Raw genomic sequence first — 23222 nt, forward strand, 5'->3', positions numbered from 1 at the left:
CAATTAATTAGTATATGTTTAAAAACACAAATGATGCAAATAAATGACTGCCAACCCTTGGCTACATTATACCCCCCATTACCATAAAAGTTCCATGGGGAAGAGCCTCTCGTTCCTGTCATGCACCTAACACTTCTGGACTAACCGTATTTAGTCAGTAGAAGGGTGGCACCCCATTCTGAGAACTGCCCATCAATTTCCTGGAAAGCCCATTCCCTTAGCATAGAATATTCCATGCCTTCATTATGCCTATCCATCTAGTAGGTGAGCCCCGGCCGTGTTGGGCGTGGCTCCTTCTTTTGAGCATGTCCCCGTTCCTCTTGAGTGTGTTCTTGCTTTTGCTCTGTAATAAATCTGCTACACTTTCACTTTTGTCTTGCTTCATATTCTTCTGTGTGGCGAAGACAAGAACATGAAATGGCTCCGCTGGCAACGCTAGGATTGCAGTGGGGTTCATGGTGTGGGGTGGGGAAGGGGAAACATGACTTTCCTACACCTTAGTTTTTTTTTTTTTTTTAAAACTAAAAGTTCAAATGAGCCCAACCAAATGTCATGTGTTCTTGTCTGGGTAATTCCTACTACCATTTATTAGCTGTTAGTAGGCAAATTATTTCACTCCTCTGTTTCTCAGTTTCCTCCTCTGTAAAGGACAAATGATGTTAAGAGTCTATCTTTATAGACAAGAACTCTGAAGAGCTTAAAATGAAAAAGAACCTATCTTATAGCATTACAATGAGAATTTAATGAGTAAATATTTGTAACATGCTTACCCGGAGTGCCTGGTACATAATGAGCACTTTGTAAGTGTTTTAAAGAAATAAAAAAATGATTTATTGGGATCTGTATTCATTTATAGACTCAAGCTTTTAAAGGTGGAAGTGACTGTGATGGTCACGTAACCCCCATCTCCTTCTCCCAATGACTTGCCCAAGGACTCAGTTAATTGTCACATATTATTTATTATGATATAATAATATGAAATGTAATACTGTATATTTTCTGTGATAAATATTCTCAAAGGAAAAGTATTTAAAATATATTATCAGTATTCATAAAGACTTTATTTAATATTATTAATGTTATTTAATATACTCAAATTAAGTATGGGCCTTTGTGTGTATATGTAAATGTAGATACCATTTTTGTCAACACTGCCTTCTAATCCCTACCCTGGCCCCAAGTGAAAATCACTGTTATTTATTAGCCTTTTAAACACTAAAGGCAGTGATAGATATACTGTATAACCTAACCAATTCCTTGACTCTATCAAACACTACTGAACAAGGTGAATGTCCTTGTTTTGCACATGCTATAATTAATTAGTATTTATTAGAAACACAAATTATGCAGATAGCTTACTGGCCTAACATTAAATTAGAAATTCAGAGATGGCCAGGCACAATGGCTCAGGTCTGTAAATCCTAGCACTTTGAGTACAAGGCGGGCAGATCACTTGAGGTTGGGAATTTGAAACCAGCCTGGCCAACATGGTAAAATCCCATCCCCATTAAAAACAAACAAAAAATTAGCTGGGTGTTTTGGTGGGCGCCTGTAATCCCAGCTACTTGAGAGGCTGAGGCAGGAGAATTGCTTCACCCTGGGAGGCGGAGGTTGCAGTGAGCTGAGATTGCGCCACTGCACTCCAGCCTGGGGGATGGAGCAACACACTGTCTTGAAAAACACTAGAAGAAATTCAGAGACCATCTTGAGCATCAAGGCTGTATGTCAGTAGCTTGAGCAAATACTGCAAACCAAAATGCAAATTTAATCTATTGCTTCTCCTTTAAAATAGTTCATTCAGGAGCTTTGGTTTGCAGCAATTTATCCTAAAGTTTACAAACTCTGTAAATATTTTAACACCTTGGCTATCCCTATATTCTGACAAAGTCACAGGTTCAATGAGCTCACTCAGGTACTTAGATTTGCAAGTAGCTTCTCATGACTCACAGGAGAAAATATTTTTCAATTAAGAATTCAACAAAAGCATGAGAGTACATTGACAACTGTGATTGTTACAATAAAAAAAAGTGCACTTTCCTGACTTGCTGGGACAAACATTTACTATGTAGCCGTGCTGGAGCAACGACATGGTTGTCATTCTGGAGGTCACACCCTTGCAAAGAAAGCAAACCTGTCTAGTGTCTGGGGCCTAAAATGAGAGCTAGAGAGACAGAAAGATAGAGAGCTACACATTTACATATTCAGAACCTCAGAACCAGGCCTTGGTTCTCCCTGCCAGACACATCCTTAGTACAGTAAGTATTTTCAAGCCAGTCAAGAAACGTAACACTGTTTAACAACTCTTCAAGAGTGAATTGGGACCTAGGGCATTCACTGTCTATCTACACAGGAGAGATGCTTGCAGAAAACCAAAGGTGAGAGAAATTCTTGTCGTGGCTAACACTTGTGGGAGCTGTTGGCTCTCCCGTCTTCATCTGTCTACCTGGCAGAAGCTGCCTGCCCTCCGGCTGTGACTCACTTTAAGATCTGCATTCGCTCAGCATTTCAAGTATGTACGTGAAATGTGGAGCCCACAAAGCTTTAAAAATAAAACAGGGGACCAGCTCCATCTCTGTGTCTTTGGTGCACAAGGAAGAAAACAAAATCAAAACCCCTTACTGCTGTCTTGGCATCCAGCATGACTTACCACGTGAGTGGCTGAGTGTCTAATTAACTACTCATCAATCTCAAATTTTAAAAGTGCTGTCATTCCCCTCGGACTGGAGATCTTCCTTCTGCCTGCTTTCTGATATTTGGTGGATCTGAAGAGGAAAGGAAAGAAACTCCACACCTCTTTGTAGCCAAGCCACCTCCATCTGTCTACCTCCTCTGCTTCTTCCTTTGAACCATCCCGGGTATGACTACTCCCTTGGCCTCTGTTCCACCCACAGCTCCTACGCCCTGAGAATCTCAGTTCGCACACCTCCAGCCAAATGTTTTTCTTGCTTCATAATATTTTTGGAGACATAGCTGCTGTAAGAATTCTTCCAGTTATAACAACCTCCTGCCTCTCTAACCATTTTTACACAAGCCAGGCCCTCATCAGGAGCATTGCGGTGTCTAGCATTGCAACCCTATTCCACAGTAATGTGGTAAAGCCTTTGGGGGTATGTATGTACGAATCCTGCTACAGGCGATATCATAGCAGGTCATGTGCTCTACAAGAGAAGACTTCCTGGTTTTTCTGGATGACACTAATATTATTATTCTGAACTTTATATCTCTAAATGATTTCATATTAATTGTACTGGCTCATCCCTATGATATGTCTCAAAGAATTTTTCTGTTGTTGAAGCATAGACTTGGATGGAAAAGCCTATATCGTAGTCAAGGCATCTCAGATCATAGGCAGCAGCAAGAAGATAAGGATTTACCACCCACATGTTTGAGATTCAAAACCTGGCCCACTAAGCCACCTATATCATCCTATAAAAACAACTGCACAATCAGAGACACAATCTTTGTCCTTGTGAGCCTGATTTTAAAATATGTAATAGAATTTTTATTCTTGGTTTAAAATGTAATCTTTCATTAACATTTTAGACATAAAACCTTCAGGAAACTACTACAAAGCTACTAGAACTCATGAGTGAGTTTTAGAAAGATTGAAGGATACGAAGATACAAAAAATTATATACTAGCAACGGGCAACTGAAGACAAACCATAAAAAACGGTATCATTTATAACACCACAAACATGAAATTCTTAGATACTATAAATGTGAACCACTCATATGCTGAAAACTACAAATCACTCTTGAAAAAACCAAAGGAGACCTAAATAGAGACATATACTGTGTTTATGAATACAAAGACTAAATAGTGTTGAGACATCAATTCTCCACAAACTGACACAGATGGTTCCACAAATCCAAACTAAAACCCCTTTAGGATTTTTAAAATAAATATCGATAAACTGTTTGTAACATTTTTATGGGAAGTCAGAGGCACTAGAATAGCCAAAGCAATCCTGACAAAGAGCAAAGTTAAAGAACTCAAACTACTGCATTCCAAGACTTACCTAGGTAATCGAGACAGTGTCATGTTAATGAAAGGACAGACATATAGATAAATGGGGCAGAACAGATCATCCAGAAATAGGCTTATATGGTCAAAGGCAATTCAATAACAACAGTATAGTCTTTCCAATATCTATCTAAAACGATTGGACATTGATATGCAAAGTAAATCTTGACTCATACCTTGTACTTTCTAAAAAAAAAAAAGAACTAAAAATGGATCATAGACCTAAATATAAAACACAAACATATTAAATTTCCACAAGAAAACATAGGGTAAAATAGTTGTGACCTTATGTTAGGCAAAGATTTCTTAGATATGACATTAAAAGCATAAATAAAAATAGGTAAGTTGGACTTCAGCAAAATTAAAACTTCTATTCTGTGAAAGATACTGTTAAGAGATCGAAAATACAAGCTACAGCCTGGCAGAAAATATTTACAAAACACATTTCTGACAAAGGACTCATATATATGACATATCAAAACTCTCAAAACTCGATAATAAGAGAAACAATACAATTGAAAATGATCAAAAGAGTTGAATAGATATTTTATAAAAGAAGACGAATGGATAGTAAATAAGCATATGAATATATGTTCAGCATTATTAGTCATTAAGAAAGTACAAATGAGTTAATACCAGACACCTATTAAGATGTCTAAAAGCAAAACGAAACCCGACAATATTAAGTACTAACAAAGATGTGGAGCAGTAAGGACTCATACATCGTCAATGGGAGTACAAGATGCTATTTCACTTTGGCAAAATTTGGTGGTTTATTGTAAAGTTAAAATAAACTTATCATGTAGACCCCACGATCCCATTCCTAGGATTTTACATAAAAGAAATGAAAACTTAAATATGCATACAAAAACTTGAATATGAATGTTCAGAGTGGGTTTATAACCACCCAAGCTGGTAACAGCACAAATATTCTTCAACTGGCAAATGGATACACAAACACAGAACATCCATTCAATAGAAGACTATTTAGAAAGAGAAAGCAATGAACTATTAAAATACATAACAACATAAATAAATCTTTATTATTTTACAACAAGTGAAAGAAACCATACTAAAATGGCTACACGATCCTTGATTTCATTTGTATGATATTCTGGCAAAACTATAGGTACAGAAAACAAATCAGTGGTTGCCAAGGTTTGGGAGAAGGGGTAGAAGTTGTTGACGAGGAATGGGGAAACTTTGGGAGTGATGAAACTACTTTATATCTGTTTTTGTTGTTTGGATACAGAGTCCTGATCTATTACCTAGGCTGGAGTGCAGTGGCACAATCTAGGCTCACTGCAATATCTGCCTCTTGGGCTGGCATTGAGTGTCTGTGGCTTTTCCAGGTGCAGAGCGCAAGCTGTCAGTGGATCTACCATTCTGCGATCTGGAGGACAGTGGCCCACTTTTCACAGCTCTACTAGGCAATGCCCAGTAAGGATTCTGTGGAGGATCTAATTCCACATTTCTCTTCTGCATTTCCCTAGCAGAGATTTTCCAGGAGGCCCCCACCCCTGCAGCAAACTTTTGCCTGGGCATCCAGGCGTTTCCATACATCTTCTGAAATCTATGTGGAGGTTTCCAAACCTCAATTCTTGACTTCTGTGCACCCACAGGCTCAACACCATGTGGAAGCTGCTAAGGTTTAGGGTTTTCATCCTCTGAAACCATAAGCCAAGCTGGCCCCTTCCTTTTAGCAACAGCTGAACAGCCAAGACACAGGGCACTAAATCCTTAGGGTGCACACAGCATGAGGATTCTAGGCCCAGCCCACAAAACCATTTTTTCCTCCCAGGCTTCTGAGTCTATGATGGGAGGGGCTGCCATGAAGACCTATGACATGCCCTGGAGACATTTTCCCCATTGTCTTGGGGATTAACATTTGGCTCCTTCTTACTTATGCAAATTTCTTCAGCCAACTTGAATTTCTCCTAAAAAAAAAATGGGGTTTTCTTTTCTACTGAATCATCAGGCTGCAAATTTTCTGAACTTTTATGCTCTGTTTCCCTTTTCAAATGGAATGCCTTTAATAGCATCCAACTCACCTCTCGAATGATTTGTTTGCTACTTAAAAATTTCTTCTGTCAGTTGCCCTAAATTATGTCTCTCAAGTTCAAAGTTCTATAAATCTTTGGGGCAGGGGCAAAATGCCACCAGTCTCTTTGCTAAAATATATAAGCTAAAATATATAACCTTTGCTCCAGTTCCCAACAAGTTCCTCATCTCCATCTGAGACTACCTCAGCCTAGACCTTAGTGTTCATATCACTATCAGCATTTTTGTCAAAGCCATTCAATGAATTTCCAGGAGGTTCTAAACTTTCCCACATTTTCCTGTCTTCTTCTGAGCTCTCCAAACTGTTCCAACCTCTGCCAGATACCCAGTTCCAAAGTTGCTTCCACATTTTCAAGTATCTTTTCAGTAACACCCCACTCCTGGTACCAATTTACTGTATTAGTCTGTTTTTATACTGCTGATAAAGACATACCCCAGACTTACAGTTGTAAGAGCTGTAATTAGACTTACAGTTCCACATGGCTGGGGAGGCCTCAGAATCATGGCAGGAGGTAAAAGGCCCTTCTTACATGGTAGCATTAAGAGAGAATGAGGAAGCTGCAAAAGTGGAACCCCTTGATAAAACCATAAAATCTTGTGAGACTTATTCATTACCATGAGAACAGTATGAAGGAAACTGTCCCCATGATTCAAATTATCTCCCACTGGGTCCTTCCCACAACATGTGGGAATTATGGGAGTACAATTCAAGATGAGGTTTGGGTGGGAACACAGAGCCAAACCATATCAATATGTTATACCTTGTCTGGGCTTGGTGGCTCACACTTGTAATTCCAGCACTTTGGGAGGGTGAGGTGAGCGGATCACTTTAGGCCAAGAGGAGTTTGAGACCAGCCTGGCCAACATGGTGAAACTTGGTCTCTACTAAAAATACAAAAGTTAGCCAGGTGTGGTGGTGCACACTTGTAATCCCAGCTACTCCAGAGACTAAGGCAGGAGAATCACTTGAACCCAGAAGACAAAGGTTTCAGTGAACTGAGATCACACCACTGCATTCCAGCCTGGGCAACAGAGCCAGACTCTGCTTCAAATATATGTGTGTATGTATATATGTATGTATGTGTATATATTTATACACGTATGTTCATATATATGTATGTTCATATATGTGTTCTGCTTCAAATATATGTGTGTGTATACACACATGCACACACACACAAATGTTATACCTCAACTTACTGTAAACATAAATTTCAAAACTTCAATTGGAAAAAAATAATAGATAATTTTTCACATATTTAAAAAGCCAACTAGCAAAAGTAATACATGGTTAAAACAGAGAGAAAACTCAGGATGAAGTGCTGACTGGCTGCATACCTCTGAGTGGAGTGAATGCTTATGAGGAAGAATCCGCTCCTGTTTGGTATGTACCTTAGACATGCAGAAGAGGAAACACTGCTTTTCCAATTCATTACCTTTACAGAATCACAACCAGATCATCCATTCACATTGTAAGCTCTTAAATGGCATTTTGTTTATTTTTCATCCAAAGAGCTTACTCCTGTAATGTATGATTTGAAGAGTTCTTTGCTCTTTTACCCATGTAAGCGAATCCATAGTATTACAGTCTTGAACATTCAGATATCATTTCTTAACACAAACCTGTTTCTCTTCATATAGAAAACACAGAGTAACTGGTTTGTTTCACAAAAATATATATGTCTGAAGATTTGGCAGGCCTAAGATTAGGTCACTTACACGCTATTTAATGTGTGTTGATCTCTCCTGACTTCATAAGTTTGGCTAGTCATTACTTTCCCTTTAAACTGCTACCTTATCTATATCAAATGCAGAATATACTAGAAAGAGCATTGGATTTGGCATTACGAGTACTGGCTTTAAGGTCACCTCAACCCTACACTAGCTGTATGGGCCTTGGTAAAATGACTCATAACTAATCCTTATCTTCAGCTCTTACCTATCTTCAGGCTTTAGTCATAAAACTTCAAATTCCTACAGACACACCACCTCTCAGGCAGCATTTAATTTTTCAGGAATATAGCTTCTTCTGGATCTTTTATTATTACCCAAATTATAATTGTTATTTGTTCATGTATTCATGCCTCGGTTCTTCAACTGAGCTTCTTCAACAAGATTATATGTTGTTTTAAGGGGAAGAAATTTCCCATATATACATCTTTGTCTCCTTACACTATCACAAAATATTATAGCTTAAATAGGCCAGTGTGCTGCTACAATTGCTTGAGCTTACATATACCAGTTTGAGGAGATAATCACTTGACTTTGCAAAAAATACAGCCAAGTTTGACATACTCGTAGTTTTTCAGAGCCTTCCCTGACCACACATGCTGAGCCTGCTCATGCTGTTTCCCTCCACTGACCCATCCACGCCTCCCATCACCGTCTACATCCTCATTTTGTTTTAGCTTGTTCATGGCATTTACACTCTCTGAAATAACCTTTCCCCCTCCTTCTTTCTCTGACTCTCTCCCTCTCTTTCCTCTCTCTGTCTTTTTCCTAATGTATTGTCCAAAGGCCCCTCCTAGGATATAAGCTCCATGAAAACCCAAACTGATCATGCTCATTCAAAGCAGTGCATTGAGAACCTGCACCCAGGTCTGGCACATGGGAGGCACTCAATGAATACTTGCCGAGTAGTTGAACTTGCCCTTCAGTATAGTGAGGCCTGTTGCAGACGGATCAGCGGAAAGAAACAAAAATACTTCATGTGGTTTACCTGCAAAGAGGTTCTACAAGGTCCTTTTCAAGAAAATCATGATCATTCTTGACAGCCACAATGTTGATGGGAAATTGTGAATCTGAGAGAGAGAGAGAGAGACAAAGAGGTTGAGGTACTTTGCTTTATCTGAATGGCCACCAATATATTCAGACCTTCAAGGTCTGGAAAAGCCACTGATTTTAACAGCAGTGACTGCCCGTCATCATTGTTAGGAATGTTTAAGAGAGCAAACAATTTTTATCACTATAAATGCTTTCAGGAGTACAATATAAGTGCGAAATATGAGGACAGTCAAGTGCTTGACCTTGGATGGGATTGAAACTAAGTGCCTGCATTTTTCTGGCTCATTCTTGTCACAGTCATAGGCAGATGTGGCCTCGGAGAAGAGCTTTTGCACTTTCACCATCCACCTAACACGCAGGTCACTGGAGTCTAGCTCGGCGATTTCTTTAAATACTTTGTTTGGCAGATTTTTTTTTCCCTTCAAAAAGGAAATTTCCAAAAATACCCAAAGTTCTATTATCTCAATTTTTTTTCCTTTGGTAGCAAAATCTTGAGTCACTCTGGAGTATCAGCAAAATACTCAGACTGATTCTATCCAAAAAGAAGAATTTGAATGCCACAACTTATCTCCAACAGACAATTCGTGCCAGCTTTGAAGGTCATGGGCAATATTTAGAACAAGGTGTTAATTCTGGGTACCTTGTTGATGGAGGTAGGAATCTGCAGCTCATTAGAATAGAGGGCATGGCCAAATGTAACAACGCTGGGTCACTATCATTGTCTTGCCACTTTTTTCTTTATCTCATATTATATTTTGTGCTGTCTACACCTTGCCAATCTTAGTGTGAGCTGGAAACAGAAATAATTTCCCTTCTGGTAAAAAAAAGTCATGTGAGTGATGGTTCCAGAATGAAGCTGTCTTGCTTGGCTAGTGAGGGAGGGAGGGAGGGAGACACTTGTGATTCTTTTTATGGGAGGCTGCCTCTTGCCAGCTGCGCTCCTTCCTAGGGTCTGGTTTGAGGCTCCTCTCTCCTCCTGGGCTCTGGCACCCTCTTCCTTGGCCTGTCCGTCCCTCTGGGCTCACGGTAGTGACAGCTCTGCCACTAAAAGCCCTGGACCCTTGCACTGTGCACTGTTCCTTGTCGCCCCCCCCCCCGTCCTGCCTGAACCTTTGTAATGAGCACTGTTAGAAATAAATACTCTGCAAATGGCCTTGAGCCTGCCATCTGCTCACTATTGGGGTCCTGACTAGTTCATTACTATATAAGGACAATCCAAGAAGAAGTTACAAGATTGGGTTATAATTTTAGATTATAAGGAACATGAGTATGTCTATTAACTGTCAAAGAATCAATGAAAGGGCCAGGCGGTGGCTCACACCTGTAATTACAGCACTTTGGGAGGCTAAGGTGGGCAGATCACTTGAGGTCAGGAGTTTGAGACCAGCCTGACCAACATGATGAAACCCTGTCTCTACTAAAAATACAAAAATTAGCCAGATGTGATGGCACATGCTTGTAATCCCAACTACTTAAGCAGCTGAGGTAGGAGAATTGCTTGAACCCAGGAGGCGAAGGTTGTAGTGAACAGAGATTGCACCACTGCACTCCAGCCTGGTTGGCAGAGCCAGACTCTCTCTCTCAAAAAAAATAATTAAATGAAAGGAAGTTTAATGTTAGCAATAAAATACCTTACCTAAAACTCAGAAGAATAACGTCGGATTCATGTTACATTTTAACATTTTTCATGTAAAGTAAATAGAATTAGAGAAATCTCAGGACAATTAATTTTGTGACTTCTAGGAAGTTTATTAACAGTAAATTCATTGTGATTTCAAGAAAACTGAGAGTAGTAAAGGAAAAACAGGTGAAAAGGAAGAAAGTGCAGAAAAGCTGCTGATGGCAAAATACTGGAAGGAAAACAGGGAGTTGGGGTTTGTGGTAAAGAGATGTGAATTAGCAGTGGGAAGCAGAGAGTAAAGTGGGCCTGGGAAGCGATACTCATTTCTAAATTGGTATCAGGATAAACCCTGGGCATAGCAAAGGCTGAGGGAAAAAGAAAGCAAAGTAAAATGGGCGAGAAAAAAATTTGGAAGTCAAAACACACCACAGGATACGTGTGGTTCATTTTGGATTTATTCTCTGTGTGAGAGCGAAGGGAAGGCTGACGTACCCTCATATAACTGAGCGTATTGCGGGAACCCGGCAGCACGGAGCCAGTCACATGCTTCTTTCGCCTCAATTTCTGAAAAACACAAGAGAGAGAAAATTGTGAATCCCATAGCCACACCCTAGAACTCTGCCTTCTTAATCATGGAGACACTGGTGAGCTTTGTGCAAGTTATTGCAAAACAAAATTGTTCCAGGTAAGTCTGCATAAGTAGGCCTACCCAGGAGGGGCTGGAAAATGAGCAGGTAATACAAAGGTCTTTGTTATGTGTCTACCAAGATTATCTTCAATGTAGATCCATAAGTATGTGGATAATAACAAAACCACAGATAATACACTCAGCCACAAAGGCTGAGTCTCAGGGAGGGAAAAATGTCTTATTAATACACCAGGGAACCAGGGCACTAGAGGAAAAGAGGAGATTTTTCTTTACAATTCTTTCTTTTTTTTTTTTAATGGGTTTTTAAGTTTCAAAGATAAGGCTAAAAATGTTTATTCAACATTCCTTTATTCTTTCACTCTTTGGACAGTGAAAAAAAGACTACAACTGGATTGTCTATGACAATGGGTTTTCTCATGAAAAAAAGATATTACAAAAATCCAGTATATTATTGTTTTTAAAATTTCACTAATGGCCTTAATTCCTCATGCATTATAACAAGATGCTCATTCATCAAGCACATTGGAATGGTTTCAAGCTTCAGAGTGCAGCATAGAAGAGAAAAGTTGATTATCTGGAATGGAGACTTGAGTTTGATGGGCCTGCTGGAATGTCTGAGGGCCAAGCCCAGGAGGTTGATATGTCCCTTGGGTGACCATTTTTGGTGTGGATGTACCGACAGCCCACCGGACCACTGCCTGGGGAAGCTGCGGAGTGAGATGGGAGGAGTCTACAGTATGTGAACCAGGTCACTTTTTGACCCTGTGAATCCTGGATCATTTCCCAACCACAACTCTGTTAGACAAATATGAATCCAAGGGAAAAGAAGTTCATCTGTCAAAAGTCCAGTTTCTCTAAACAAAATTAAACAGCCTATCATCACAAGTCTTTACCAAGGCCCTTTCCTCCACTGTTAGGATGGGTGTCCATCAGGGAGGTCATTGTGTGTCCATTTACTATGATGCTCATTGTTCCCCATAGCCAAAGCTGGAGTGTTCAGGGCATTCTTGGGATTGCTGCGCAGAAATGATCTACACTAACATCACCCTGGGTCTGCGACTGTACCTTAACATTGAAAGCTTGGTGTCTGTGCAGCCAGATGTTTGATGTGCCAAAGCTATTTGGTATATGTTAGGAAAATAGACCAAAGGTCAGATCTTACTTAGGCATTACCAGGAGTAGCAAAACCCTACCGCCTGGTCCCACGGATCTGGTTACATCTAGATTGAACTCTGTCATTAAATCCAGGGAAACAGAGCTTGTGGCAGCTCCTGCCCCGGAGCGCCTGCTTCTTTTGACAACCCTTAAGGTACTGTTACTCCAGGGACTGATGATTTCAAAGGCCTGAGATTGATCTCTGATGTGAGGGTTTTCCATGTAAGTTTGACCAGCATGTTCCTACCATGTACTCATTCCTGCCATGGGCACATGGCTCAGAAACATTCAGGGAACCAAGCTGGAAACAAAAGCTTTGGAAAGCATTTCTACAGGAAAGGAAGTCTCTGAGCTCTCCAACTGCTGTTCAAAACAGAGCGTCGCTGAATGGTGCCAACTTGCACGTGCATAGGCTAACTGCGTGGGCTAACTTGGGCTTTCCCCTGGGAAGGTACAAAAGGCAATTCTTGCATTGCTCAAAAGTTCTAGTTAGTACCCAATTGAGAGTCTGTATTTGAAGGCTTCTACTTTGATAACCACACAAGTATTTCAGAGGAAACAGGAAACGCACTTTCTATTTGTAATGCACGGAAAATGTGGTGAGTTGCTACTGAGTCATGGATAAAGTACTGCCTAATAGATTTTCAAGCTTCAGATTTGCTTCCCGATTCCATATAATACAGTGAGTGGTAATGAGAAAACACCTAATTTCTAGACATGCTCTAAACCTAATTGTGAGTCAGCAAGTCTTGGAGAGAAGCGCAGAATACTGTATTTTCTCTTGGCACCACATGAATTTTATACCTTTTCTTGCTTTATTATTACCTTTACTACAATCAAAATGTGGTGTTCAGCAAGGAAGTCCCAGAGAGCCAGGTCATGAAGAACAAATGGGGAAGACCCACAAGACAGGGGCCCTGCAGCCTAGAAAGCTCAAAGGCAGAGAGTTGGAAGTGATCTATGAAAGAGTTCACACCCCTCTAGCCCAGAGAATGTGGTGAACTCAGATCCTGAAGATGAAAAGGACAACATGGTGGAGAAGAAGTGGGCAGCTAGGAATCCTTCTAGAAAACTCCCTTGGGAATGTCACATGTTTTCACTAATTTGTGGGATCTAAAAATCCAAATGATGGAACTCATGGAGAAAGAGAGTAGAAGGATGGTTCCCAGAGGCTGGAAAGGGGAGTGGGGATTGGAGGGGAGTTGGGGATAGTTAATGGGTACAAAAAAATTAGAAAGAATAAATAAGACCTACCATTTGATAGCACAACAGTCAACCTAATTGTACATTTAAAAATAACTAAAAGTGTATAATTGGATTGCTTGTAATACAAAGAATAAATCCTGAGGGAATGAATGCCCCATTCTTCATGACGTAGTTAGTTTACATTGCACATCTGTATCAAAATATCTCATGTACCCCACAAATATGTACCCCTACTATGCCCCTGCAAAAATTAAAAATTAAAAAATTTTAAAAACAATACTTTTTTTGGACCTTAAAATTCTGGTTGGACAGTGGGATGGGGCTGAAGTTAGCCAGGGAAATTTTATTTAAAAGGCTCCTCAAATAGCAGCTACATTTTATTTTTTTATGACACCAACATGGATAATGAACTGAAATCCGATTCAGATACAAACATGAATAACCAAATCCTAACCACAGAACCCAGATATATCAATCATTTAAATAAGCTGATTAAAACAAAAAGAATGGGTAGGCACTTAAGCGTTTAGACCTCAGGGTCAAATAACAGCAAAACAGCAATTAGTAAATATCATAAATTTGAAGCAGCCAAATCTCAGCCATGGCAGGTGGCTCATGCAGCATCACTTCCTATACCCACCTTGTCATTCTATTTGCCCAAATGTCTCTCAAACAAACGCCCTCTTTTCATATTCCCTTTACCCTAGCTGCAGTTTCAACATCTTGAAACCTCAATTTAAGGGGAAAACCAACTCTTTTACCAGCTAGTAACAAAACAAACAAAATAATCTGGCATAATTAACCCCTATCAAATCTGAGTTTCCCCATCCAATTGAGGTGGGGGGATAAAAAAGTCTTACAATTTTTATTAATTCTCTGTGGTCCCTACTAATATCAATCAGCCAAGTGCTAATGCTTTTCCCTAGGCCCTTCCACTAGCCAAAATGACTGGAGAATGAAGAAGGAATCATTATCGCCAGTGCCATCATGTCATAAAGTTCTACCTAATGAAATTTAAATGACATTTGAGGAGAAAAGTGTGAAAATCTTTTTTATTATTGTGCTCTTACTAGCCAGCATATTATGTAAGAGCATTAAGATCTATTAAAATCACATTTTGACAGTTTTATTTGTTCTCCATTTGCTACCTTTACCTGTCCCTGTAGCAGCTCCAGGGCTGCAAGGCAGAGCGTCAGCTCACTGCAACTCTCTCATGGAAAACCTGTGTGGAGTGGAACCAGAGAATGGCCCTGGACAGAAGGGTCCACCGATCTCTATGGAGGTTACTGTGTTACTTTGCTGGGGAAAATCCAATCCATCGGCTTAGTGTCATGAAAGGATTTCAATGGAATTTTTGTAATTATTCTATGTAATAATTATTTCATTTTACTCTAGCAGTTATCTATTTTGGCCTCTTCAACATCCTCCGCACGATTTCTGATAACGGAAACTTTTTCTGCAAGGAGCCTCTTCTATATAATTTACGTACGGTTGACACTCCTTGCCTCAAACCATACACCCTAGCCCTGTCACCATCACCCACATAGGGTGTCCTGATTCTTAAGAGCACCGCATCCCTGTTGGTCTAAAGAGATTGAGGAGCTTTGGGACCTTAAACCAATAGTCGTTTGGGGGCTGAAATCAACTGGTTGAAAAGGGAGATATCCAGTGTTTCCATTGGTAGCTCGGTCTAAACCTTTTTACTGGTTTACTTGGTAAGTTCAGTGGATGGTATAGTGCTATGCATGCTCTTCAGCTATGTATCTGTGATTCCACTGAAGGCAAAGTCACTGGCTTTGCCTCAGTTGCCTTATACATGCTTAGAGCATGGTGTGACCGCTATCCTCAGACAGACCCAGCAGAGGGAAGCTCTCACTAGCCCCTGAGGAGGCACCCACTACCAAAGGCATGAGAACAAAGGCACCGTAGAAAGAAACCATGGCCGATGTGAGTTTTCACAACATATCTTGTATTTCTTAATTGTACATGTCCAGTGTTGAAACCTTACTAATATAGAAAGTTGCGATGAACGAAAAAAGGCAACTCTTGCCCTGTTATGAACACCCAATTTTACATACATTATTTGTCAAAACAGAACTCTGGTAATATCTTTGGTTGACTGCTTTTTTCACATAAGAATACACTGTAAATATATTCTCATGTAATGATAGTGTGTAAAAGATGGGAAATCTGTTTCGAGAATGGTGCCTATTTTTCAAATATTTGAGTTTTGAATACTGCCAATTGCACTTCCCTGTATGGAGATTATAGCATCAAGGTAGCCAAGAGAAAAGAGTGCAGTAGGACCTCACCACCGTAGACTGATCAGGGAGAAGGCTGGAAGTCTATGAGAGTTAAAAGAGATTTACAAGCTGCTTCTTTAATGTAGTGTCTTAGCTACAGACAGTCTGTGGACGAGGCTCTGTAGGGCCTCAGTCAAGTCAGGAGATGTAGTGAGCACAGCAAATCTGCTGCCCAGGTTTGTAGGCCTCAGCTCACATTTACAATCTCATTGTATTCTTAAGCTGGTGTGTCTAGCGTGTTTCTAGCGTGCTTGGGAACAGTGTGCTCTCTTAGCTAAGCATTTTAAGTACGTACATTTTGTTTTACATTTTTCTCAGCATAGCAAATACTTTTTCCATAGCTCACTGAAGGGTATTGGGTATCCTTTCTAAATGACCAAAAATTCAAATTAGAGCCAAATTAAAATTTATTATCATCAGAAATTTAGCTGGCTAGAAAGAATCTTTTCTATTGTGGAAAGTTTATGAAATCATTATATATGAGCACATGTATTTATATTGTTTTTACAAATCTCCTTGAATTTCCACAGACAAACTGACTCCAATTTAAGTAAGGTCTTCCTTTCTTAAATGTTCATTAAAAGGACTCAAAAGAAGTAGGGAAAAGAAAGAGTGTGATTGTCATGGGATTTAGGAAAATCAGCTTGAGAAGGGTGTGTTGTCTTTTCCTTTAAACTGGCCTATCTGGTGGGCGCCCTGTTTCTAAAAGACTACAGGTACCAGCATAGCAGGATGACTCAACTGCCTCAGGATGCCTGCAGTGGATTGCAATTATCACTATTAAAGTGTATCAAAGGTGTTAACATTTCAACAGGCTTGTGGTTGTTGGCTCAGAATAATTTACACGGCTCAGGTACCTTCCTTAGGAACTTTACTACTTCAGGAGAATGATGCCTTTGTCTCAAGGCAGAATTTCTCCATGTTTATTGAAGGTGTATTTCTTTGGCCAGACATTAGGCCAATTTTGTTAAAATCAATGCCGGGGGTGTCCATCCCATCCATATATAGATGCAAATGATGCAGAGAACCATACAATACCCCCATAATCCTGCCAGGAGGGCTTTCTAATCTTAATCACAGATACAGGAAGGAATGTCAGATTTTTAGGAGTAACAGACTTTGATTTACATCCCATGGCATGACATCAGGACATATCTTTCTGTACCTTTAAAATTGTATATTAAGTTATTTCAATATGTAAAAGACCTTAATAAGACTTTTAAAATTGTATATTAAGTTATTTCAATATGTAAAAGACCTTAATAAACACAAAATACAATTTTTTTCCTAATATTCATAACATTTTCTTTTCATGATTTTCTAAGTTACTAACAGGAACTAAAATACAGGTTATTGGGGATGAATTTGAGATTATTAATCACTGAATATTCAAAATAGTGGATCCACTTATAAACACCCACTTTATCGCTCCATAATTTGAGGCAATCTTTTCCTTATGTGCAATAAAATAGCTGACTATCAGTGAGCATATAACGATAGGAAGAGGAAACCTGGAAGGCCCACAGAGTGGAGACACCTACCTGGACTGAGTCAAGACAGACTCTCAGCTCTGTTTACATAGACTTCCCAAACATAAGAATCAATGACACATTGAGACATAAAATTTCTTCACCAATTCTACATGTAAGCCTTGTTTCCTAGGCCTTGAAATATCTTCTGAAAGCGGGATTCATGGCAAATCTAGTCACTTAAAATAATTCCTATTAGAGTGAAAGAAGATTGAGCAAATTCTGAACCTCAGTAGTGGGTTTATTCCTAGTCACTCAAGGGTTAATTTTAATCAGTCTTTTTTCAGCCTGGTTGGGGGAACCATAGATATTATGACAAATGACATATGTCATATATGTAAATCAAATATACAATACATATTTACGGTTTATTTTTAAATACCCTTAAAGGTATAATTAACATGTATATATACTGTATAGTCACACACACTAATGCGTTTTCTTTCTTTGTATGCTCCCAGTAGTCCCCTGCCCTTTCCAGCTGCCATGTGACGTGCAGCGCTCCTCCAGCTAGGAGGCATACACTCCCCCCCTCACTAACGTCATGCTTGGCCAGATGACCCACTTTGGCCAATGAAATGTGAACAGATGTAACATATGCTAGTTTCAGAAACACACCTCAAGAGCCATCCTCTAGCTCAACCAGCTTTCCTGCTCTTTTCCCCTTACCATAAGGCTACGAGATAGTCATTCTTCAGCCCAGGTGTTGGAATGACAACACTGGGGACAGAGACACAGTAGACCAGCTGCTGACATGTAATATAAGCAATAAATACACTTGTTTTATGCCACTGCAACTTTAGGGGCAATGTGTTCAAGTGGCATAATCTGGCATAAGCTAATGTAACACAGCTGCCAGCTATTTATTCTATAGATGAGGCATACGGAAGGCACTAAGGACCTTTATCTCAACCTGAAACTGTTGTTGGATGTCTGTTAGCGTGGCGCAGAGATGAACACACTCAGTCTCAGTAATCATTTCTGCTCTGAATTCTGCTCCTCCGCCTGCAGTGCATGATCTATATGAATTCCAAAAAATGTCATCAACAATCCTCACGTGCATCCACATGTGTGAACGTGTGCTCATATACACATTTGCTCCACAGAAAATCAAAAGTTCCGTTGCACGTGAATGAGGAAACTGGTCAGAAATATATTTTCCATGCCTGTATTCCCAACGGTATTTAAAAAGAAAAAAAGTTTACAATCCCTTAACCCCAGTCAATCTCAAGGAAAGCAGAAAATATATGCTTTCCCAGCCAAATAGTTTCTGACCAGATTGTTTTGACTCGAGTTTTCCATGAAGCAGAGTAGTTCTTTATTCTCCTCTTTCATTTGGTACAGATTGTTCCAATCAGGCGCTTGTGGTATTTCTCAGGGAGGCTGCATGCATACATCCCCAGCTCTTTGAAGTTGTGGAGCCACTGCCTACCACTAAATCCCAAGAGATTCTTCAAGATGGAGTCACTTAAGCAACTGAAATGCAAGGCAGGGAACACAGAGTTGACTCAGACAATTAGACAGAACGTCATAATTTGCAAGCATTGGCCAAAACACCTCCATGTCGACCCACCAAGCGAGAGGAGTCTTCAGGAACCCTTCTTGGGACAAGTGCATGAGATTCTGCAGATTCTCTCTCTCTCTAATTCAGTTTCTCCAGCTTCTGTTGGAAAGGTGGTGAACAAGAGTCTGGGTTGCCAGCTTGATACTGGCTCTTAGAACAGAGCTCCGATTTCCACAAAGTTGGCCAAATGACCACTGTCAGAAGGGCCTGTGGGTGCTCACTCTCTGTCATGCTGATGCTTTCCTGCCTGGAGAAGAGTAATTGCTTTGGACAAATCTCACCACCACTAGGAAGTCAGATTTCTTAGCTTTTGACAGGTACTCTTCCATCCTACATTGCTTTAAGAGTTTTCTTTTTTAAATGTTTTTAAAAAATGCATGTTTTTAGGGACAGAAACTCCTTCTATACCTTTTTTCAGACATTTCTGAATGTCTATGCTTGTAAGAGGTTATCTGCTGTTTGATTTGCTCAACTCTTTTATAGCTCTCGGTGCTCCAATTACCCAAGAAGATTTTGTGATACCAGGGAAAAAATTTGTCATGTAGGTGAAAAAAGGAGCACAGATTCCTTTAGGATAAAGTCACTCCAAGACTCCTGTAGGCCCTTTTCAAGTCCTTTGCTCCTTGTAGGGTTGACATGGCAAGATCGATACAGCATGGCCAAAGCTCCTGACTTCCTTTGCAAGGCTTTCTGCATGCAACTTCTCAGCAACTGTCCCATCTGGATCAATCAAAACTAGTTTTTGCTTAATTTAATTCCAGGAAGAGATTTCCACAACTCAAGTATAATTCTATTATCTGAGTATACACAAAAACTTGATATTGTATGTATTTTCTTAAAAAATTCCTTGGCAGTGGCTCAGAGTGTAAATAAACTATTTACTGAGAATTTTTCAACGTGTCTTTGCCAGTTTTCTGGAACCCTTTCTACTTGTCTGCTGAACGTAGGCAACGGCATTGGCAGTGTGAATGATTTTCTACACATGCATCACTCATTCCAGAAATAAGGGTTACATTCAAGAAATGGAATTGTTGGCAGGGCGCGGTGGCTCAAGCCTGTAATCCCAGCACTTTGGGAGGCCGAGGCGGGTAGATCACGAGGTCAACAGATCGAGACCATCCTGGTCAACATGGTGAAACCCTGTCTCTACTAAAAATTACAAAAAATTAGCTGGGCACCGTGGTGCGTGCCTGTACCCAGGGGGCGGAGGTTGCGGTGAGCCGAGATTGCGCCATTGCACTCCAGCCTGGGTAACAAGAGCGAAACTCCGTCTTAAAAAAAAAAAAAAGAAATGGAATTGTTACTAGGTTTACAGCTATCGATTGATTCATTTTTCCCCATGCTCTTCAAGGCCAAATGCTGAGCTTAAAAGTTTGCTCTCTAAGGTACTGGGATTTTTATTTGCAGTTTGTTAATAGATATTAACAATATATATTCCTTGCAAAAGGAAATTTAAAATGAGTTCAGGTATTTGAAATAGCTTCACCTTATTTTCAAATACCTGGAAGGAGCAAAGGAATTGAAAAGGGCCTGCAGGAGTCTTGGAGTGACTTTACCCTAAAGGAATCTGGGCTCCTTCTTTCACCTACATGACAAATTTTTCCCTTGACTTTTTTTTTTTTTTTTGAGACGGAGTTTCGCTCTTGTTACCCAGGCTGGAATGCAATGGCGCCATCTCGGCTCACCGCAACCTCCGCCTCCTGGGTTCAGGCAATTCTCCTGCCTCAGCCTCCTGAGTAGCTGGGATTACAGGCACACGCCATCATGCCCAGCTAATTTTTTGTATTTTTAATAGAGACGGGGTTTCACCATGTTGACCAGGATGGTCTCGATCTCTTGACCTTGTGATCCACCCGCCTCGGCCTCCCAAGGTGCTGGGATTACAGGCTTGAGCCACCGCACCTGGCCATTCCCTTGACTTTCAAATACCTGAAAGTCAAGTAAAGCTATTTCGAATATCTGAACTCATTTTAATTTCCTTTAAAATGGGATGGAAGACATTAAGCTCTCCACTGAAGACTTGGGAAACTTAATTCCTATGCTGCAACTTATTTTTTCCATCAGACACAGTGATGCATCAATGACTTGCGTCATGCTACAGTCTAATCACACGGTACACTGAGATTAAAGCTAATCGAGGCACCCCGTAAACATGTCACAAATGTAATCCAAAAGCTTAAAAAAGTGACATAAACTATAAAAATGTTTTAAAAGTTTAATAGATTAGAAGTTTAAAAACTCTGGATATTTAAAATTGTGTAGTAGATAACTTCACATTTTAAAAAACACTTTAGACTTTTATAATTATCTTCATAAAATCTTAACTGGGGATCTTCAAATTTTCTGTTTAAAAACAAAGTAGGCAGCAGCGGAAGTACATACTATGTAGAAGATACATCTATTTTTAAATGGAGGTCCTGGTGGCTACTTGTCTAATATGAACAGAATTTAACTCATTGGCTAGCTTTGGGGAATATGACAACTTTTACTAACGAAGTCAGTATGATGGTCTTGGCTAACCTGTCTGCCCAAATACTCACTGAATTCAGAAATAAAAAGATCATTTTCCCTAATGACAGATTTGAACAAGAGATAAAAGTGGCTTGAAATTCCCACTTAAATAAAATCTGATTGAAGAGTAGTAAAATCTAAACCTAAGATTTGAAAGACTTATACACACACTCAAATCAAGGCTAATATACTAATAGAAGGAAAAAAGAAACAAACCAGATCAGCCATTTGAAAACGCTACCAATCCTTTCGTGACCGAAGTACCAGCAAATGGGCTCTACTGTAAGATTGTGGCGATGCTAGTTACACAATTCTGACATACTGCAAGGCCAGCAAGTCTGTCAAAGTCAACTCAAGGACCAGCTGAGCTAGGGACATCACTGAGTTTTAGCAGCATTCATGTCAAGCCATATGATAAGCAAGAAGGTGGTCAAGTGAAGGCACTATGCTGATTATTTGAAAATCAAATAAATAATTTCAATGTTCTGTTACCAAGCAAAAATGTAAGCAAAAAGAAAACAAAAGAAAGTAATGGTGGAAGGAAGGAGGAAGAAAGGGAGGGAGGGAGGGAGACAGGGAGGGAGGAAGGGGGGAGGAAGGGAGGGAGGGAGGGAGGGAGGGAGGGAGGGAGGGAGGGAGGGAAAGAAGGAAAATATTGCCATAATTCTACCACCTAGAGATTGATCGATATTTTGTTGGCATAACATCTCTCATTCTTTTATTATAAAGATGTGTTCATGTATCTAGGCTAAGTATACTATCTATTTTACATAATCTTTAAATAAAATTGAAATCTGCTTTTGCACTCGACAATGCATTTTGAACATGTTTTTATGTCAACAGATGTCCTTCTCAACCATTCTAGGTGGCTGGAATCACATTTCTACTGACATTACTTTAAAAAGCATCTTCTTTCATCAATTCAGGCTTCCATAATCGTGGGTTAAAAATAATAAATCCAGTTCTCTGGAGGCTTTCATTCTAAATAAAGAATTTTGCCAGAACGTGCATCCTGGTGAATGTATTTCAGGGACTACTTCTGGGTTGACATTTCTCATGTTATTTCACATTCTGGATTAAGACACATCTCATATGGTTTTGATTTATATTCTCAGCAGACTTCAAAAAGGAAATTCCAAATGGAAGTTTATTCATGCACCAGAACTATGTTTAAATGATGCTACAGGGATGCCTTAAGCTCACAGAAGCCAGGAAATTCAAAGCTAAGGTCCTGGACCATGTTCCCATCTCTTCCTTCTTGAGTGTCTTAGGTATCTGGAAAATGGAGATTTTATGTAACAGCTGTTTCACTTGTCTTTGACCTTCTGCAAATGTATTTAGACAATTTCAAAGATACATTTTACTTTATGTAATAACTTGGTATTTCCTGGTTGCTGAAGTTTCAAGGTTGTACTCAAAAAACAAAACAAAACTAGACCAAATAAAGAAAATCTCCACATCTCGTTTTAATGACTAAATGAGTATCTGAAGTCTATGTGACTCCCAAAATTCCTCAAGTAATCAAAAGCAAAACAAGATACAAATTTGTAAAACTAGCACATTTACCAAAAGTGTAACTCTTTAAGACAAGACTATTTTAGTACAGGATTAATGTTATTGGTTTAAAGAGAGTTTAAAATCAAGATACATTCCAATTTCATTTTGTTTTTAATCAATGGCATATCTGTTTCTTGAATAAACCTCAAGTTTCTGCTCTTGCTGACTACATGTACTTAATTTCACAGATTAACTTTTAAAAAAGAACCTGTCAGTGTGTTCAGAAAATGCTCCTTTATTTGAGGGCATAATTGAA

At 39.6% G+C, this 23222-nt stretch overlaps 1 protein-coding gene across 20 annotated transcripts in view; it reads right to left on the reverse strand.

Moving 5' to 3' along the window:
* The window catches only part of STARD13 (StAR related lipid transfer domain containing 13), a 554175-nt gene that overhangs the window by 56786 nt on the left and 474167 nt on the right, over positions 1 to 23222 (reverse strand). For all 20 annotated transcript variants that reach the window (XM_078375278.1, XM_008998115.5, XM_078375280.1 and 17 more), the window contains 2 exons: positions 10985 to 11056; positions 8807 to 8888 (listed from right to left, as the gene is read on the reverse strand). In XM_078375278.1, the coding sequence (XP_078231404.1) occupies positions 8807 to 8888; positions 10985 to 11056 (154 nt within the window). The remainder of the gene's footprint in view (positions 1 to 8806; positions 8889 to 10984; positions 11057 to 23222) is intronic.

The sequence above is a fragment of the Callithrix jacchus genome, chromosome 5 (genome assembly GCF_049354715.1).
Source record: "Callithrix jacchus isolate 240 chromosome 5, calJac240_pri, whole genome shotgun sequence".
In the NCBI taxonomy this organism is placed as follows: domain Eukaryota; kingdom Metazoa; phylum Chordata; class Mammalia; order Primates; family Cebidae; genus Callithrix; species Callithrix jacchus.